Raw genomic sequence first — 13,563 nt, forward strand, 5'->3', positions numbered from 1 at the left:
ATAGCAAAAACAAATATGGCTGATGCAAACAAAATCAACAATCATTTGACATTTTAGACCAGAAACTAAGGGAAAGAAGAAAAAAAAACATAACAGCCTTTGAAACGTATTTAATAGATGATACTTGCCTACATGCCATGCATATATGTAATGAATAGAACTAAATAAAGAAACGAAAAGATCGAAAGCAGTTTCTTATTGTTGATTTCTCCTATTTCATGTTGATTTTACTAAATTAAAGATACGTATATTTTTCATATGTGAAAGAAAAAATTTCTGGCAGTGGCAACTTCGATCAAGTGATTTTTTTTTTTGTGTGTGTTTCAGTGTAATATTGAAAGTTCAGCATTCAACATTGTCGTTCATAATACTGGCTGTACTCGCCTCATTTTACAATTTGGCAAGTGATTTATTATTTCCTTTCGTCATCACCGTAGAAATATTTCATCCCCATCCTTCTTTCAATAATTTAGTTGTTATTTATATTTCGGAATATTTGTAATGAATGTTGTGTCAGACGTACACATAAATCAAACCAAAAAATATTGCATCTACTACATTGCTTTTTATTCGGTTGGTTAACACATAGTTTTTGGGATTCATGATGACAATGTTGTTTAGTTGTTGAAAACTGAAATTTTTCGTTTTATTTCATTTATTTGTAGGACTAACGAATAGTAAGATCTTTTTATGGGTAATTTAGAGAGCAGTATGAACAATATGATGGAAAACGATCACGAGTCAGATTCCAGCAGCGAAGATATTGAAATTGGCTACGATATGCTCAACCTGTATTTAGATTACAATGATGGTGAATCAGATTCAAGTCACAATGATTCTAACGATGATTTATTAAATTTGCTATTACAGGCAAGTAACATTTATGTAATGCTTTCTACCGTTAAATTAAGTAATGCTTTTGCCCACTTCAGTGGTGCATTTGACCATTAATTCACATACAATCCCGTCCGAATCGGATGAAATTCGGGTATCATCCAACTGTATGCTACACTCGAATCACATCCATTTGTGACAGTAATAATGGGTGTGAAAACTGACTGACTGACTGAGAATTATATATGTACAACAGATTTGATCGTTTTCATCTTTGAATCAATTGAGAAATCAGAACCGTTGTGCAACATTTTCAATTGTAAATGTCACTTGAAATCTTCATACTATTCATTAGCTCTAGAAATATGCACGATATAATAATCATTTTCAGTATAAAAAAACTGTCGAAGCAAAAGTATTTTGCTTCTCTTTGGAGATTTCCCTTTCTGTCTCCAATTCGTAAAACAGCAGTTTTGACGCAGTAACCGTCATGCCATGCAAATGTGGTGTTCAAAGGATGAAACATTGTCGCCGAACGATTCGTTTTGCAAATGTCACTCAGCACAGCGGCTCATTGGTGTAGGAACATTGACAAGAAATTGGCGCACATTTTTTTGAGTGAACATTCAACGAAAAAAGGCAATTTTTTTTTGGGGAATAGTTGCTTTAATTGCGAGACCAAAATCCTTTTACAGGTATGTACGGCTAAGAATAGAGTTTTTGCACAAAATAAATTGTGGATTATTTTGGAAATTGTTGTGAAATTGTTATTTCGTCATACCGGTTCACATTTTCATGTTTAATGACATGTTCAAAGCGGGAAAAATCGCAATATTCTAGACCGATTGCATTGATTGACGCGAATAAATCAATATAAATTAATTCGATCACAACAAGTTTTCCCATTTTTTTTTGTTACCAATTACAATTAATGGATTGTGGTTTTTTTTTCCAAAGATTATTTCGCAATTTTGAGGCGAGATCCGCATTGAGACAGGGAGACAGAGAGCAAACGAAGCCTGATCTATTCAAATCGTTTGGATTCATACGAAGTGGACTTATTGTGACCGAGGTGAGTTTAGTGAACGTAGAAAATTGCAACAAATTAGCGTAAAATCATGTTTTTGCGTGTGGTGTACATGTTTCGACATGATTTATGGCGACGGACTGATGAATATCATCACATTGTTATCGTATTCGTTTAAAGCGATCAATCAGTGCATTGTTTTCGATTTCCGTAGCGTTAGCCAATTTCACAATCGCTTGCAACAAACATTTCATTCGTTCTACAATTTATTTTCTCTCGTTTAGATCCATCGCGATGGCGAGGCGTAAGCGGCACAATAAGACGTTTGGTAGGCCAAGGGAGAACAAAGTGCAGATGAAAAAGCACTCCATTGTGAAGAAAAAACGTGTCAATCGGAAAGAAGATTCAACAAAACAGTCGACAGAAAATGGCACAATCGAAATCGGCGCGATCAAATTGGCATTTAATTCGATAATTAATCCGAACTTAACAGAAACAGAAAGAGGATTTCTGATCCATAAGTTCTTCGAGAAATGTTTGAATGCTACGAAAGTCATGCATCTTGCATCGATGTTAATGCTCTACAGAATCAACGAAGCATTTGATGATGGCAATTTGGACTTCTTCGTGAATCAAAATGGAGCAAATGTGATAACAGACTGTTTCAACTGTGTCACATCGGACAACATCAAAGATCCACTCACAGCCCAAATGCCAGATGCATTTCTCGCGATGGTGACACAAGATAGCCCCTACTTTGAATGGCCACGCCGCCATCAAATGACCCGTCAAGTCTATGCTCTCAAGGACCAGTATGTGGCCAATGTGAAAACAAATTTGGAGACGCACTGTTGGGTGAGATTGACCCACTTTCTACGTGTAAAGTGCCATGAATTCAATCACAAAGGAAACCCACTTGAGGTTATTGATAATGCATCATACTTGCCTTTCGATGACATTGACATTCGAAATACGATGAGAAATTTGATGTACAATGAAGATTGGACATATGATGATGATGAAAGTCGAAAGTGGAAGATGGATATACTGTTTAAGGAAGTGTCTGAGCTTTGTGGCCCATCATTCGTAAAATACTTCACAATGTACGAATACATTCAAAAGGACTGGTTCGAGTCTTTGTGGATGTGGATAGGCATGCAACGAATTGTCGAGAAATTTTTGATCGATACGGCTCACCTTCGTCAACAGTGGAAAGCATACGATCGTGATCCAGTGAACAATCGAGAGGCGTCGGTACCGAAGATACCAAAAGTGAAGAATTTCGCCGCTATTCCACTCAGTGATACAAAACTGAAGCACATACCATTCGACCATATTGATTTGATTGATATCATCGGCCAGTTGAGAAATGAACGGGGATGCTGATTATCGTACATACTACAAGCAAGGCGAGAACAAAGACGAGGCATGGGGAATTGTGTTCGATATGGACAAAATCAGACAGCTCAGAACCGGTTCGAAAGAGTTTTACCACAAAATTCAAACCAACAGTAGTGCCGTGTCGGTGTTGTTTAGCAGACCCAAACGCAAAGGAGCCGGCGTGACTCTGTCTGAAATCAAGGCAAAGTACGAAAAGCCAGTCAGCAAAGGCGGCTATATGTATGAATCAGGAATTGATCCCGGCCAGAAAACAAAAATGGCCTGCGTGCGTCGGACTCTCGCTACTGGAACTGAAGTAAGTTGAAATATCATATGAAAATTAACATAGATTTGCATTGTTGTTGTTCATTTCACAGACCAACATCAAATTATCGAATATTCAATATCACTGGGGTGCGCGTCAAGGAATGCGCGACAAACGGGCCACAAAAATGACCAGAAAGTACGTGCACAAAGAACAGCGCGACTTGAAAAGCTATCCGATCGCATCCGTATCGCCGCGAGGATTCATTAAGCACAAAATCAAAATGCTGACAGATTCATTGGCTACATACGCCAGAAGAAAATACGCACAGCTATCGTTGCACAAGTACATCGAGTCTAATCGCGAAATGGATTTGATGGCTAAACACATAACAAAGAATGAGACAGGAGTTGTGTTCCTTGGTGATGCGGCGTTCCCATCAAATTCGAAAATCGGTGTGAAAAGAACAAAACGAACACCGGATCAGCGAAAGTTTATAGTTAGCCTAAAAAAGGACGGCAAAACGGATGTTGTGCTTACACCAGAGCCGTATACATCACAAACCTGTGCCAATTGCTTGCGGCGATTTCCAAGAAGCACAAAAAGTGACCGATTCAAAGTGTGCAAAGATTGTCGCCCACACAAGGATGTGAGACGCCCACCGCTTATCGTGACTGATCGAAGCAGACGGCGCAAGCAACGTGATCGAAAAGAAAATGCCAGCCAAAAGCCAACAGCAAATGTAACTAGAGCCGAAAGAGCTGGGAAGCATCGGGAAAAGCGTCGAAGTGAGCGTGAAAGCCACAATCCAGAGCAATTGGATACCGAACAGGCAGTGAGACGGTACAATCGACGCATACGACGGCGTGAACTACGTCAACGACGTCGAGTTGCAGGCCATCGCAGCCGTAAAGTAACCAAACAGCCGGAAGCGGAATCCGATTTGCCAGGTTTTGATAAAATTGGTGACACAAGTATTTGCAAGATTCGTGTCAAAAATCGTAAGGCCAAACCACAATCATGGCAGCGATTACATTACGACGCAAATGATACAGGAATTGGGTTATTGGGGTCAAAGAAAATAGCCTTCCAGAAAAACTGGCACTCAAGCCCAATGAATGATCAAAACGCTTCTACTGTTACTTGGCATCGTGACATCTGTGCGGCGAAGTGCATCTTGTACAGAGGTATGTGATCTACACAATACAATCACATTCATGTTTTATTGTATTTCAATTTCGAGTTCAATTCGTTCATTCTAGGCCGTTGTATGGTTTTCGACTTGAATGTGCACGAATCATTTGTGTTACCACCAGAAAGGATATGGCCAAAATGTCGAGATGACCAATCGAGTCGGCTAATCAAATGCTGTCGATGAAAAGTAGAGCGTAGATTAAGAGAATAAAATAAAACATTAACGATTAGTTAATTTCAAAGCTTGATTTTTGTGGCTTTGTACATTAAAATGTGTGTCCAAATACACGATGTAATACGGTTTAAACCCGTAGGTAAGTTGTTGTATGTAAGATTTTCTCAGTCAGTTGGTCAATTTCAATATCTACACCAATATTTACCAAAGTCATAAATGGACCTAGTTCAAGTGAAGCGTACAGTTGGATGATACTCGAGGTGTTGAAATTCGTTATGACGTTGAAATTCGTTATGACGTTGAAATTCGTAGTAACTGTAGTCAAATTAACCCCCAAATTTTACTTTAAATGTTCACCCTAATATAACCTTGTTTCACACGTGATTTGTTATTTTCTTATCAATTGATTCATAATCGTTTTTATATCCTTCTAATTGATTTGTTTTTATCGTTTTTTTCTACTTCCATTGTGACGTTAAAAATGACTGGAACTACACACAAATCCGGGCCTTAATTCGACCGTTTACATACGCTTGGTAATGGATGTATTTGCGTTAACAATTGTTTCTTGCTGCAGCGCTTTATCAATACGTAAGTTAAGAATAAGACGACAAACACCCACAGAAATAATAATTATACATAGTCTGGTATAATTTGAATTTTTCTTATGCATTTTCGTTGTGTTACGTTTTGAATTATTGTACTAGGAAATGCTGGTGATTTCCAAATTAAAAAAAAAAAACTTATGTTTTCCATGTATTTTTACAATCATTTTATGTGCGTATAGGAATCGATTCAACTTTGACAATACAGCCTTCAGTTCACGTCGGTTTTGTATGCCACAAATCAAGGCTAAGCCTAATTTGGAAACACTGAAAGTGAGTGTGTAAAGTGTGTATTATAATTTTTGTATAATGTTTTATATTTTTGTATACTTTTGTAGAAAAACTACATCTATCAGAGTATCAAATATAGTTCTGGATTTGGTACAGATGACACAAGCCCCGTGGCCAAGTGGTCAATCGTTAAGATGCTTCAAAATAGACAGGTAAAAGTGCCATCCGACGAGTACACTTTTTGTAAAACTTGGTAAAAAAAAAACAAAATCATTAAAAATTCCTATTTGTTTTAGAATGGGATTGGCAACAAGCAAGGTTCATTTCTGCAGCCAGAACGTTGCAAGCTTAGTAACAATTATTTCCCAAATTGCAAAGAGGCGGTTATGACGTACGATGCCAAAGTATTTTGTGGAACATTCTCACGAAATGGAAAGCATTTTGTAACAGCAAGTCAAGGTCAGTGGTCCAAAACTTTACTTATGATATGCGAGTACAATGTATCCCACCGTACATTCACTTTCGTTCATCATTAATCCTTTTATTTTGCGTTTCAAAATTGCAGATAACATGATTCGTATTCATGATTCAACGACAATGCGGTACAAATGTCAAAACGAAATTATTGCTAAAGATGTCAATTGGTGCATATTGGATATTGCATTCAGCCCGGGTAGCGAGTATTTTGTATATTCGACTTGGTCGTCATGTCGTAAGTTTCTATTTATTCGAAAAAAATTTCAATGCTCAATGAAGCAGCACACTTGTAGTCACACGCGTAAATGTGGAATTTTGAAACGTAAATATTAAGATTTCACGTGAAATATCGAGTGATTCGCATATAAAATGTGTCAGCAACTAACGAATTGCTAAATCAAGTGAAATGCTACATCTACGCGTATGACGACAAGTCCGCTGCTTCATTGAATAATTATTCTTCTTTTGGGTTTAATCGTGATATTTTCTAATTCCATCCATTCAGTTCACTTGAGTAGAATCAATGGAACGTCACATCAGCTAAAACCTTTATATTTACAACCATCAAAATCCAGTTTTTGCGTCTTTTCACTGGCTTTCTCGAATTGCGGTGATCAAATTATCGGTGGTGGTAGTGATGGTTGTTTATATATATATGATTTATTGTTGGGTAAACGAACATTCCGATGTCCGGTAAGTTTTTTGTTTTCATTTTTTCGTTCAAATCAACAATGTCCATTGACGAAAGAACAGAGTGGCCCAGATAAACTATCGAGTTACATTTTCCAAACAACTTAGTGGGTATTTTGGCATTGGTGGATGCGTTCTAAATATCTATCTTTTCCAGCTGATTTTCAGATTTCGTTTTTCTATGATTTTGGTTAAGTTAGAGCCATAGATGAGTCGAAAAATGTCACTCGCGGCATGCAAACTTCTTGAGAAATATTTGTCCTAAATTTTACCATTGACTCATTGAACACACGAATATTCTATATTGCTATATCTGCCTCGACACTACGGCATGGTACAATATTATTCACGTTTTTAGTGAATCTAATTCTGAGAAGAGTATATATAATTCTTTATAAGAACTGTCTGTGGATCATTTTCGCGGCCGATTGCGGATCCCTAACAAATCAAAATAAAACGCGATTCTGCGACCAGTAGCGAGAAAAAAAGAGAAAAATGTTTTTTGTCCGCTCAATGGCTACTTGTGTCGCTTTTGCTCGCAACTTCATTTGTTTCTTTTTTGCTCCAAGTTTTTTTTTTCGTTTCATTTATCGGCAAAGAGTTTAGAAGTTGTTATTTTGTTCTTTGGCTGTCAATTGTTTTAATTTGTTTTTGACTATTTGGAAACGTTTTTACATTAAGTTTCCATCTTTAATACTGATTCTAATCCAATTCCACGAAAAATTCAAGAAATTGACTCCGCTGAATACACTCCCTTATCTAACAGTGTTGAGAGTTATACTGGTATATACAACAAATAATATACCATGTAAATTTATTTTACGTACTTTGCCAGTTTAAAATCGAAATGATAAGTAAAAAACTTCTTTTTCTGACATGAAATAATAATTTTTAATTTCAAACGTTTTCGAGACGAACTCGTCTCATCTTTTGTATTTACGATATTTTGTCAGTTATGTTGTGCCTAACAATGAGATGAGTTCGTCTCGGAAACATTTGCAATTAAAAATTGTTATTTATGTCAGAAAAAGAAGTTTTTTACTTATAATTTCCACGCTTCGCTCGGTAAACATTCTCGCACTACGCTACGTGTAGAGTAAATTTGTAGTTAGTCACACATAATAGTTAAATATAAAAACAGAATCTGTTTTGGAATAAAAAAATTCAAAGTTTTGAACCCCGAGAAAAAAAAACAGTGAATACATACAGATAACATAATATCTGTTCCTAAGCATTATCTCCTAATTAGCTGCAGCTATTTCGAATTTGTGACTCATTTCCCGAAAAAATTCGTAGCCTCTTTGAATTTGTGATGGATTTTTTATGAAAAGTATTGAAATACTTACCAAAAATTTAAAGAGGCCACAAATTTTTCTTGGAAAATGAGTCAAAAATTCAAAATAGCTACAGCCATTCAGGAGATAACGCTTAGGAACAGATATTATGTTAGCTGTATGTATTCACTGAAAAAAAAACGAAGTTAGTACATTTAATGTATCGTAATGATGTTGCATCAATGTTTTTGTTTTCAAAAGGCAGTTTTTATCACACCGTTATAATGTCGCATTATTGTATACGAAGTGCATTAATGACGGCAATATTCAGTACTAATTGGTGTGATATCGCAATATTTCACAATATGTCGAAATCACTTACGACTAAAAAAAAAAACAAAAACAAATTGACGATCGAAGTGTTTCCTTTTGAAATTTATCTTACATAATGTTTCATTCAAACATATTCCCTATATCTATGTGTTCTTTTCATTCTCAGCCATTCATATCCATTCGTTAACCCTCAACTGCATGAATTTTTCCTAGGACTGGGAGTACTGGTATTTGGTTGATTTTTGGCCATAGATAACGAAAAAAATATTCATAATCCTAGATTTCCCATGGTTTAGTCAGGAAATGCGATAGAAATAAGTCAGAGAACAATGAAATCCATTGTTTAAAAGTGTCAAAAATATGTCTAATTTGGAAACCGAATAATTTATTTTGTCAAATTTTCGTTTTCGTGCACATTTTTGTTTATAACTCACCAATCGTACGACATAGACAAATGACGCCAAAGACAAAAATAAAGAAAAAACATTGACAAATAAAAATTCCCCTTGAAGCAATGTCATCCGCCGTACGATTCACATTATACAGGTGTTTAAATGATGCCCGCCAAAAGGCGGGCTTATGCAGTTGACGGTTAAATAAGAACGCTCATAACCAGCAGTTTTGACCTTTATACAAAACATAAATGAGTACCCGTGTACAAACATTGTAACTAACCAGTAAGTTGACTGATTTCAGACAAAAATGACGTACTTTGATTGACATTTGAGTACAAAGTGTAGTGTAAGTCTATCATAGACTATGATTCATAGTTAACTGAAATCATTTGAAGTTACAAGTCAATGCAAGTTACTTAATTTGGGACAAAGTGATTTTCTCAGTACAAACCATAAATTCAATCAACTAAAGTCAGTCAGAATTTACTACAACAGTATTTTTCTTTTCTGCAGTGGGTGCTATCTTTACCTCTCTCTCTTTTTGGTATCATGGGGATCTCTCTCCAATTGCATTTCATTGAATAAGTTGAGAGCATGGTATCAAGATGGATGTTTGTCCTGACTAAAACATACAGAACTACAGTTGCTAGAAATCCAAAGAACACGACGAAATGCGAATGAGAACAGCATTATATTGTTTCTCATATTTATGCTCATATTTCCAACCATATTAATTTTAAAAAACAAATGGTTAAACATCAAAAGCGCACAAATACCGAGAAAATAGAACAGAAAAAACAATAATAATTTTATCCAATCATCAGATTATGATAAAAAAAAACTTCTTAGAATCCTTATCCCATATGAACTACAATTTTCCCAAAGACACATATAATTTATACATATATTTTCAAAAAGGAATATATTGCGTTATACAGCATATCAACTAGGGTAAGAAACGTTATTCTATTTAAGGATCATATAAAGGTTAAAATCTAACGGCTGGAATTAATATTTTTTCACCACATCTATTAAATGCAAAGAAAATTATATTGGGGAATGTATTGAATTACGCTTAAAAATAAAACCGACAGTTATTCTAGGCCACCATATACAACGATAACGATTATTAAAAATCCGGTATATTTTTCTATTCAGTTTGAACAAGATGCTTTAGATGTAAATGCCGTTGGATTTATCGATGAAACATCGAACATAATATTTAGTGGTTCGGATAATGGTATAATTAAGGTGAGAAACATAGAAAAAACGTAGGAAAAACTGAAGCTATATAGAAATGGTCAAAACCCATATTATTTTCCATTTTTAATTTTTTGAAATTATGTCATCACCCGGAAAAATGAAGTGTTGCCGGTAAAATTTATATAGAAATCTATATATAAACAAGGTCGCTTTCTTTGTATACAAATACATGGGTAAGATTTGACGTGAGACGCCAAGACGCCTCTACGCGTGAAATGCTCGAAGCTTTCATCGTACACATATTGAACACAAACATTGTCGTTTACACAATGCATTCACACAAATTAACGCATCGATAGTGCCCGCTCAATATATGTACGATGACTGTTTTGAATGTCCCTCGCCCAGAGGGCTGCGTGTCGTTTTTCTTCGTCTATTAAGCGATCTTGATATAAATGTCAAATTTTACGGCGAACACATCACATTTCCGGGGATTCTTCTCTTTGTGTAGTAATTTTTGTTATAATATAATAATATTGACATATTCACAAATTTTATTATTACACGCTCTGATTTCTTTATTAAATGTCACATGAAGAATAATCAAAATATATAAATGTTCTAGATTTGGGATCGCCGATGTTTGAATGAAACAAATCCAAAGGAAGTGGGTGTTTTTTCGGGTCATCTGGATGGAATCACGTATATAGATTCAAAGAATGATGCCAGATACTTGATATCAAATTCAAAAGATCAAAGCATAAAATTATGGGACATGCGAATGTTCTCACCCGGTCTTGCCAATCAATCATCATCACGACGACGCACACGTTATTACAACCGATGGGACTATAGATGGGATACGGTGCCCAAAGAATGTAAACCACCTATCCAAAATTTCTTCAATCCATTTAAAAATCAAAATAATCATTATTTTCATTGTTTTATCCAGTCTACACCGACACAGTAACCTTATCAGATGACTCTAGTATAATGACATATCGAGGCCATCGCGTCAAGAAAACATTAATCAGAGCAAAATTCTCACCTCAAGAGACAACTGGTCAAAGGTATATCTACACTGGCTGTGGAACCGGACGACTCATAAGTATGTCACTCAAAAGAAACCCATTGAAAAACAAAACAAAAACCAAAATGTAATTCTCTACGCTTCTTATTTTCAGTTTATGATGTATTGACCGGTAAGATGGTGCATTCCGTTCGAGGACATAAGGATATTGTACGTGATGTTGCGTGGCATCCAAGTCGAAATGAAATTTTGACCAGTTCTTGGGACTATAATGTGAATTTGAATTGGCGCGGACAAAGAAAGAAAATCCAGTTAAAACGATCGCTCAAAGAAGCCAATCAAGACGATCCATTAGCAAATGATGACGAAAATGCTGACTCAACTGCACCTCCACCGCGGCGATCTAGGCGATTGGCACTACGGCGGGCACAACAATCCAATTAGGATGGAAGATTTTTGAAAGAAAAAAAAAAAATATTGTGTAGTTCTTAGATTCTAAGTTTTGATCAGATTTTTATAAATTATATTGCTTTAACGAGAACGGAAGAGAGAACAAAAGCCTATTAAGCAACAACAATATGAACTGAGTTAAATCAAATGTTGTTTAAAATTGAACTGAAATGATCCGTGTTTTATTTGCGTTTTATGAGTACAATGATTACAATTTCATAAAGACATTCTTTTTCTTCAGATGTTTTATGGAATATCGCTTTGCCTTTTTCGTCTGAATCACTTCCTTTCCATACTTATTAATAAGTGCATAATCCCACAAATCATTTATTTTATTTTGATCTTTTGATTTTTCGGATACTTTGAGTTCGAATTCTTTATTATATCCATAACCACTCAAGTCACTGAGATTTGCATTCGGGAATCCATCCAAGTCAACAAAACGAAACATTTCTGCATGATACCGATTGATTTCGAACACTTCATTCATAGTTATATTTGGATTTGTTTTAAATGCTGGTTTCATTTCTCCATCGCTGTCTTCAGCATTCGATCGCTCTAACGCTGTTGAGGAATGCCCAGAATTATTACTTCTGACTAAAGTACTTAATATACCATTGATAAATTCGGTGTTACTTATTGGTACGGATTTCTTTTTTTTATTTTCCTCTTTTAGCCGTGACGGTTCATGTTCCTCTACATCTTCTGGCACAGTCATACCCAGTTTAAATTGCTTGTCCTTTTTCTGTCGCTTCTTTTCCGATTGTTCAACGTTTGATACTTGCTCTTCATTCGATTTGTCTAATTTTTCCTTTCTGCGTTTTGAAGGCTTGTTTTTCTCCTTTTTAAAGTATTCTTGAATTGTTGTACCCGTTTCAATTGTTGATATTTCATAGCTAGACTGAGATAAATCCGACACTGGCTCAACTTGCTTTACTTCAGCTTCTATTTTATGGCCATCTACACATTTCTTTCCAAAAATATTTGCCAAATCTTTTTCAGTATATTTTGATATATCTTTGCTGCGTGTGAATTTTCTGTAATGAACTCTAACACCAGAATTTTTCGACATTTCCTCCAATGATTTGCCGCTAAGCTCCAATTTGACTGACTTTAATTTTTTTATGTTTTTATCTGCCGTACCAAAACCCAATCCAATGGTTGGTGTGGCTTGATTTGCCTCTTTATGTCCACCTCCATCCATCGACACATTTGAGGAATTATCTAAAGATTTGAGCAACGAATTGAATTGATTTTCGTGGCCTGTCCATTGATCATCTCGCTCTTGATATCCCATCCCCTGTTGATCGGTTTTATGTGCAACCCGAATGAAATTTTGTTCACCGTCTTCGTTAATACCAAGCCCCTTGCCTTTGGACCAGCCCATTTTCTCCAACATTTTTGTGCCAAATCGATTTGCATCTACATTTAAATTAATCAAATGGTTAATTCTTTGCCTTTACATTACAACCACAATTCAATTGTGCTCAATACACCTACCTTCATATAATGGTTTGCCTCTTGGATTCAGAACGTATGACTTTTGCTTAACGTTACTATAAAAAGTCATTTTTTCAATTGTGATTGTTGTCCAATAAATGATATTGGCTTATTTTCAAATAATAATAAGTAATCAAACTGGCAGAAATGAAATATGTATTAGAAATTCAATAGCACGTGCAAATACTGAACATCTTCAAAACGAAATGTCAAACCAGAATGAGGGGAGAAGCAACTTCATAGTTTACTTTTTTCAATTCGGGGTGCGTTCATCAATACAAAATTTTGATGACATAAAAACACAAAATTCATGCCAATGATTGCTTAAAAATTAGTGATTTTTCAAACATTTAACTTCTCAAAAAAAAAACAAGCGTTTGAATGTTGTTTCTTTGCAGAATTTTGAAAAGAGTTTTTGACTATTATTGATGTGAAAATTTGAGGTAAATAAAAGTGTTCCCAATAGCTTCAACACTTTTCGCAGCTAAAACTAATAAAGG

At 35.5% G+C, this 13,563-nt stretch overlaps 2 protein-coding genes across 7 annotated transcripts; one reads left to right on the plus strand and one right to left on the minus strand.

Annotated features, from left to right (window-relative positions):
* Positions 1–44: 44 nt before the first annotated feature.
* LOC129575513 (DDB1- and CUL4-associated factor 11) lies at positions 45–11,734 on the plus strand. 5 transcript variants are annotated; one of them, XM_055459255.1, is made up of 12 exons: positions 67–400; positions 666–870; positions 5,453–5,466; positions 5,663–5,753; positions 5,819–5,923; positions 6,008–6,170; positions 6,277–6,423; positions 6,694–6,881; positions 10,039–10,131; positions 10,709–10,961; positions 11,036–11,191; positions 11,268–11,734. In XM_055459255.1, the coding sequence occupies exons 2-12, from the start codon at positions 691–693 to the stop codon at positions 11,555–11,557; spliced, it is 1,680 nt and encodes a 559-aa protein (XP_055315230.1). In that variant the 5' UTR covers positions 67–400; positions 666–690; the 3' UTR covers positions 11,558–11,734. The 5 variants fall into 5 exon arrangements, with proteins under 5 accessions (XP_055315234.1, XP_055315233.1, XP_055315230.1 ...); XM_055459256.1 differs by lacking the exon at positions 67–400 and adding an exon at positions 428–573; XM_055459259.1 differs by lacking the exon at positions 5,453–5,466 and having other exon boundaries at positions 45–573; positions 666–885.
* Positions 11,717–13,422, minus strand: LOC129575518 (PIN2/TERF1-interacting telomerase inhibitor 1-like). 2 transcript variants are annotated; one of them, XM_055459268.1, is made up of 3 exons: positions 13,064–13,422; positions 12,200–12,985; positions 11,717–12,127 (listed from the first exon to the last, which is right to left on the minus strand). In XM_055459268.1, the coding sequence occupies exons 1-3, from the start codon at positions 13,131–13,133 to the stop codon at positions 11,772–11,774; spliced, it is 1,212 nt and encodes a 403-aa protein (XP_055315243.1). In that variant the 5' UTR covers positions 13,134–13,422; the 3' UTR covers positions 11,717–11,771. The 2 variants fall into 2 exon arrangements, with proteins under 2 accessions (XP_055315243.1, XP_055315242.1); XM_055459267.1 differs by having other exon boundaries at positions 11,717–12,985.
* Between the last annotated feature and the right edge of the window lie 141 nt (positions 13,423–13,563).

The sequence above is a fragment of the Sitodiplosis mosellana genome, unplaced genomic scaffold (assembly GCF_009176505.1).
Source record: "Sitodiplosis mosellana isolate CC-2019 unplaced genomic scaffold, AAFC_SMos_1.0 Smas_scaffold_6167, whole genome shotgun sequence".
In the NCBI taxonomy this organism is placed as follows: Eukaryota; Metazoa; Arthropoda; class Insecta; order Diptera; family Cecidomyiidae; genus Sitodiplosis; species Sitodiplosis mosellana.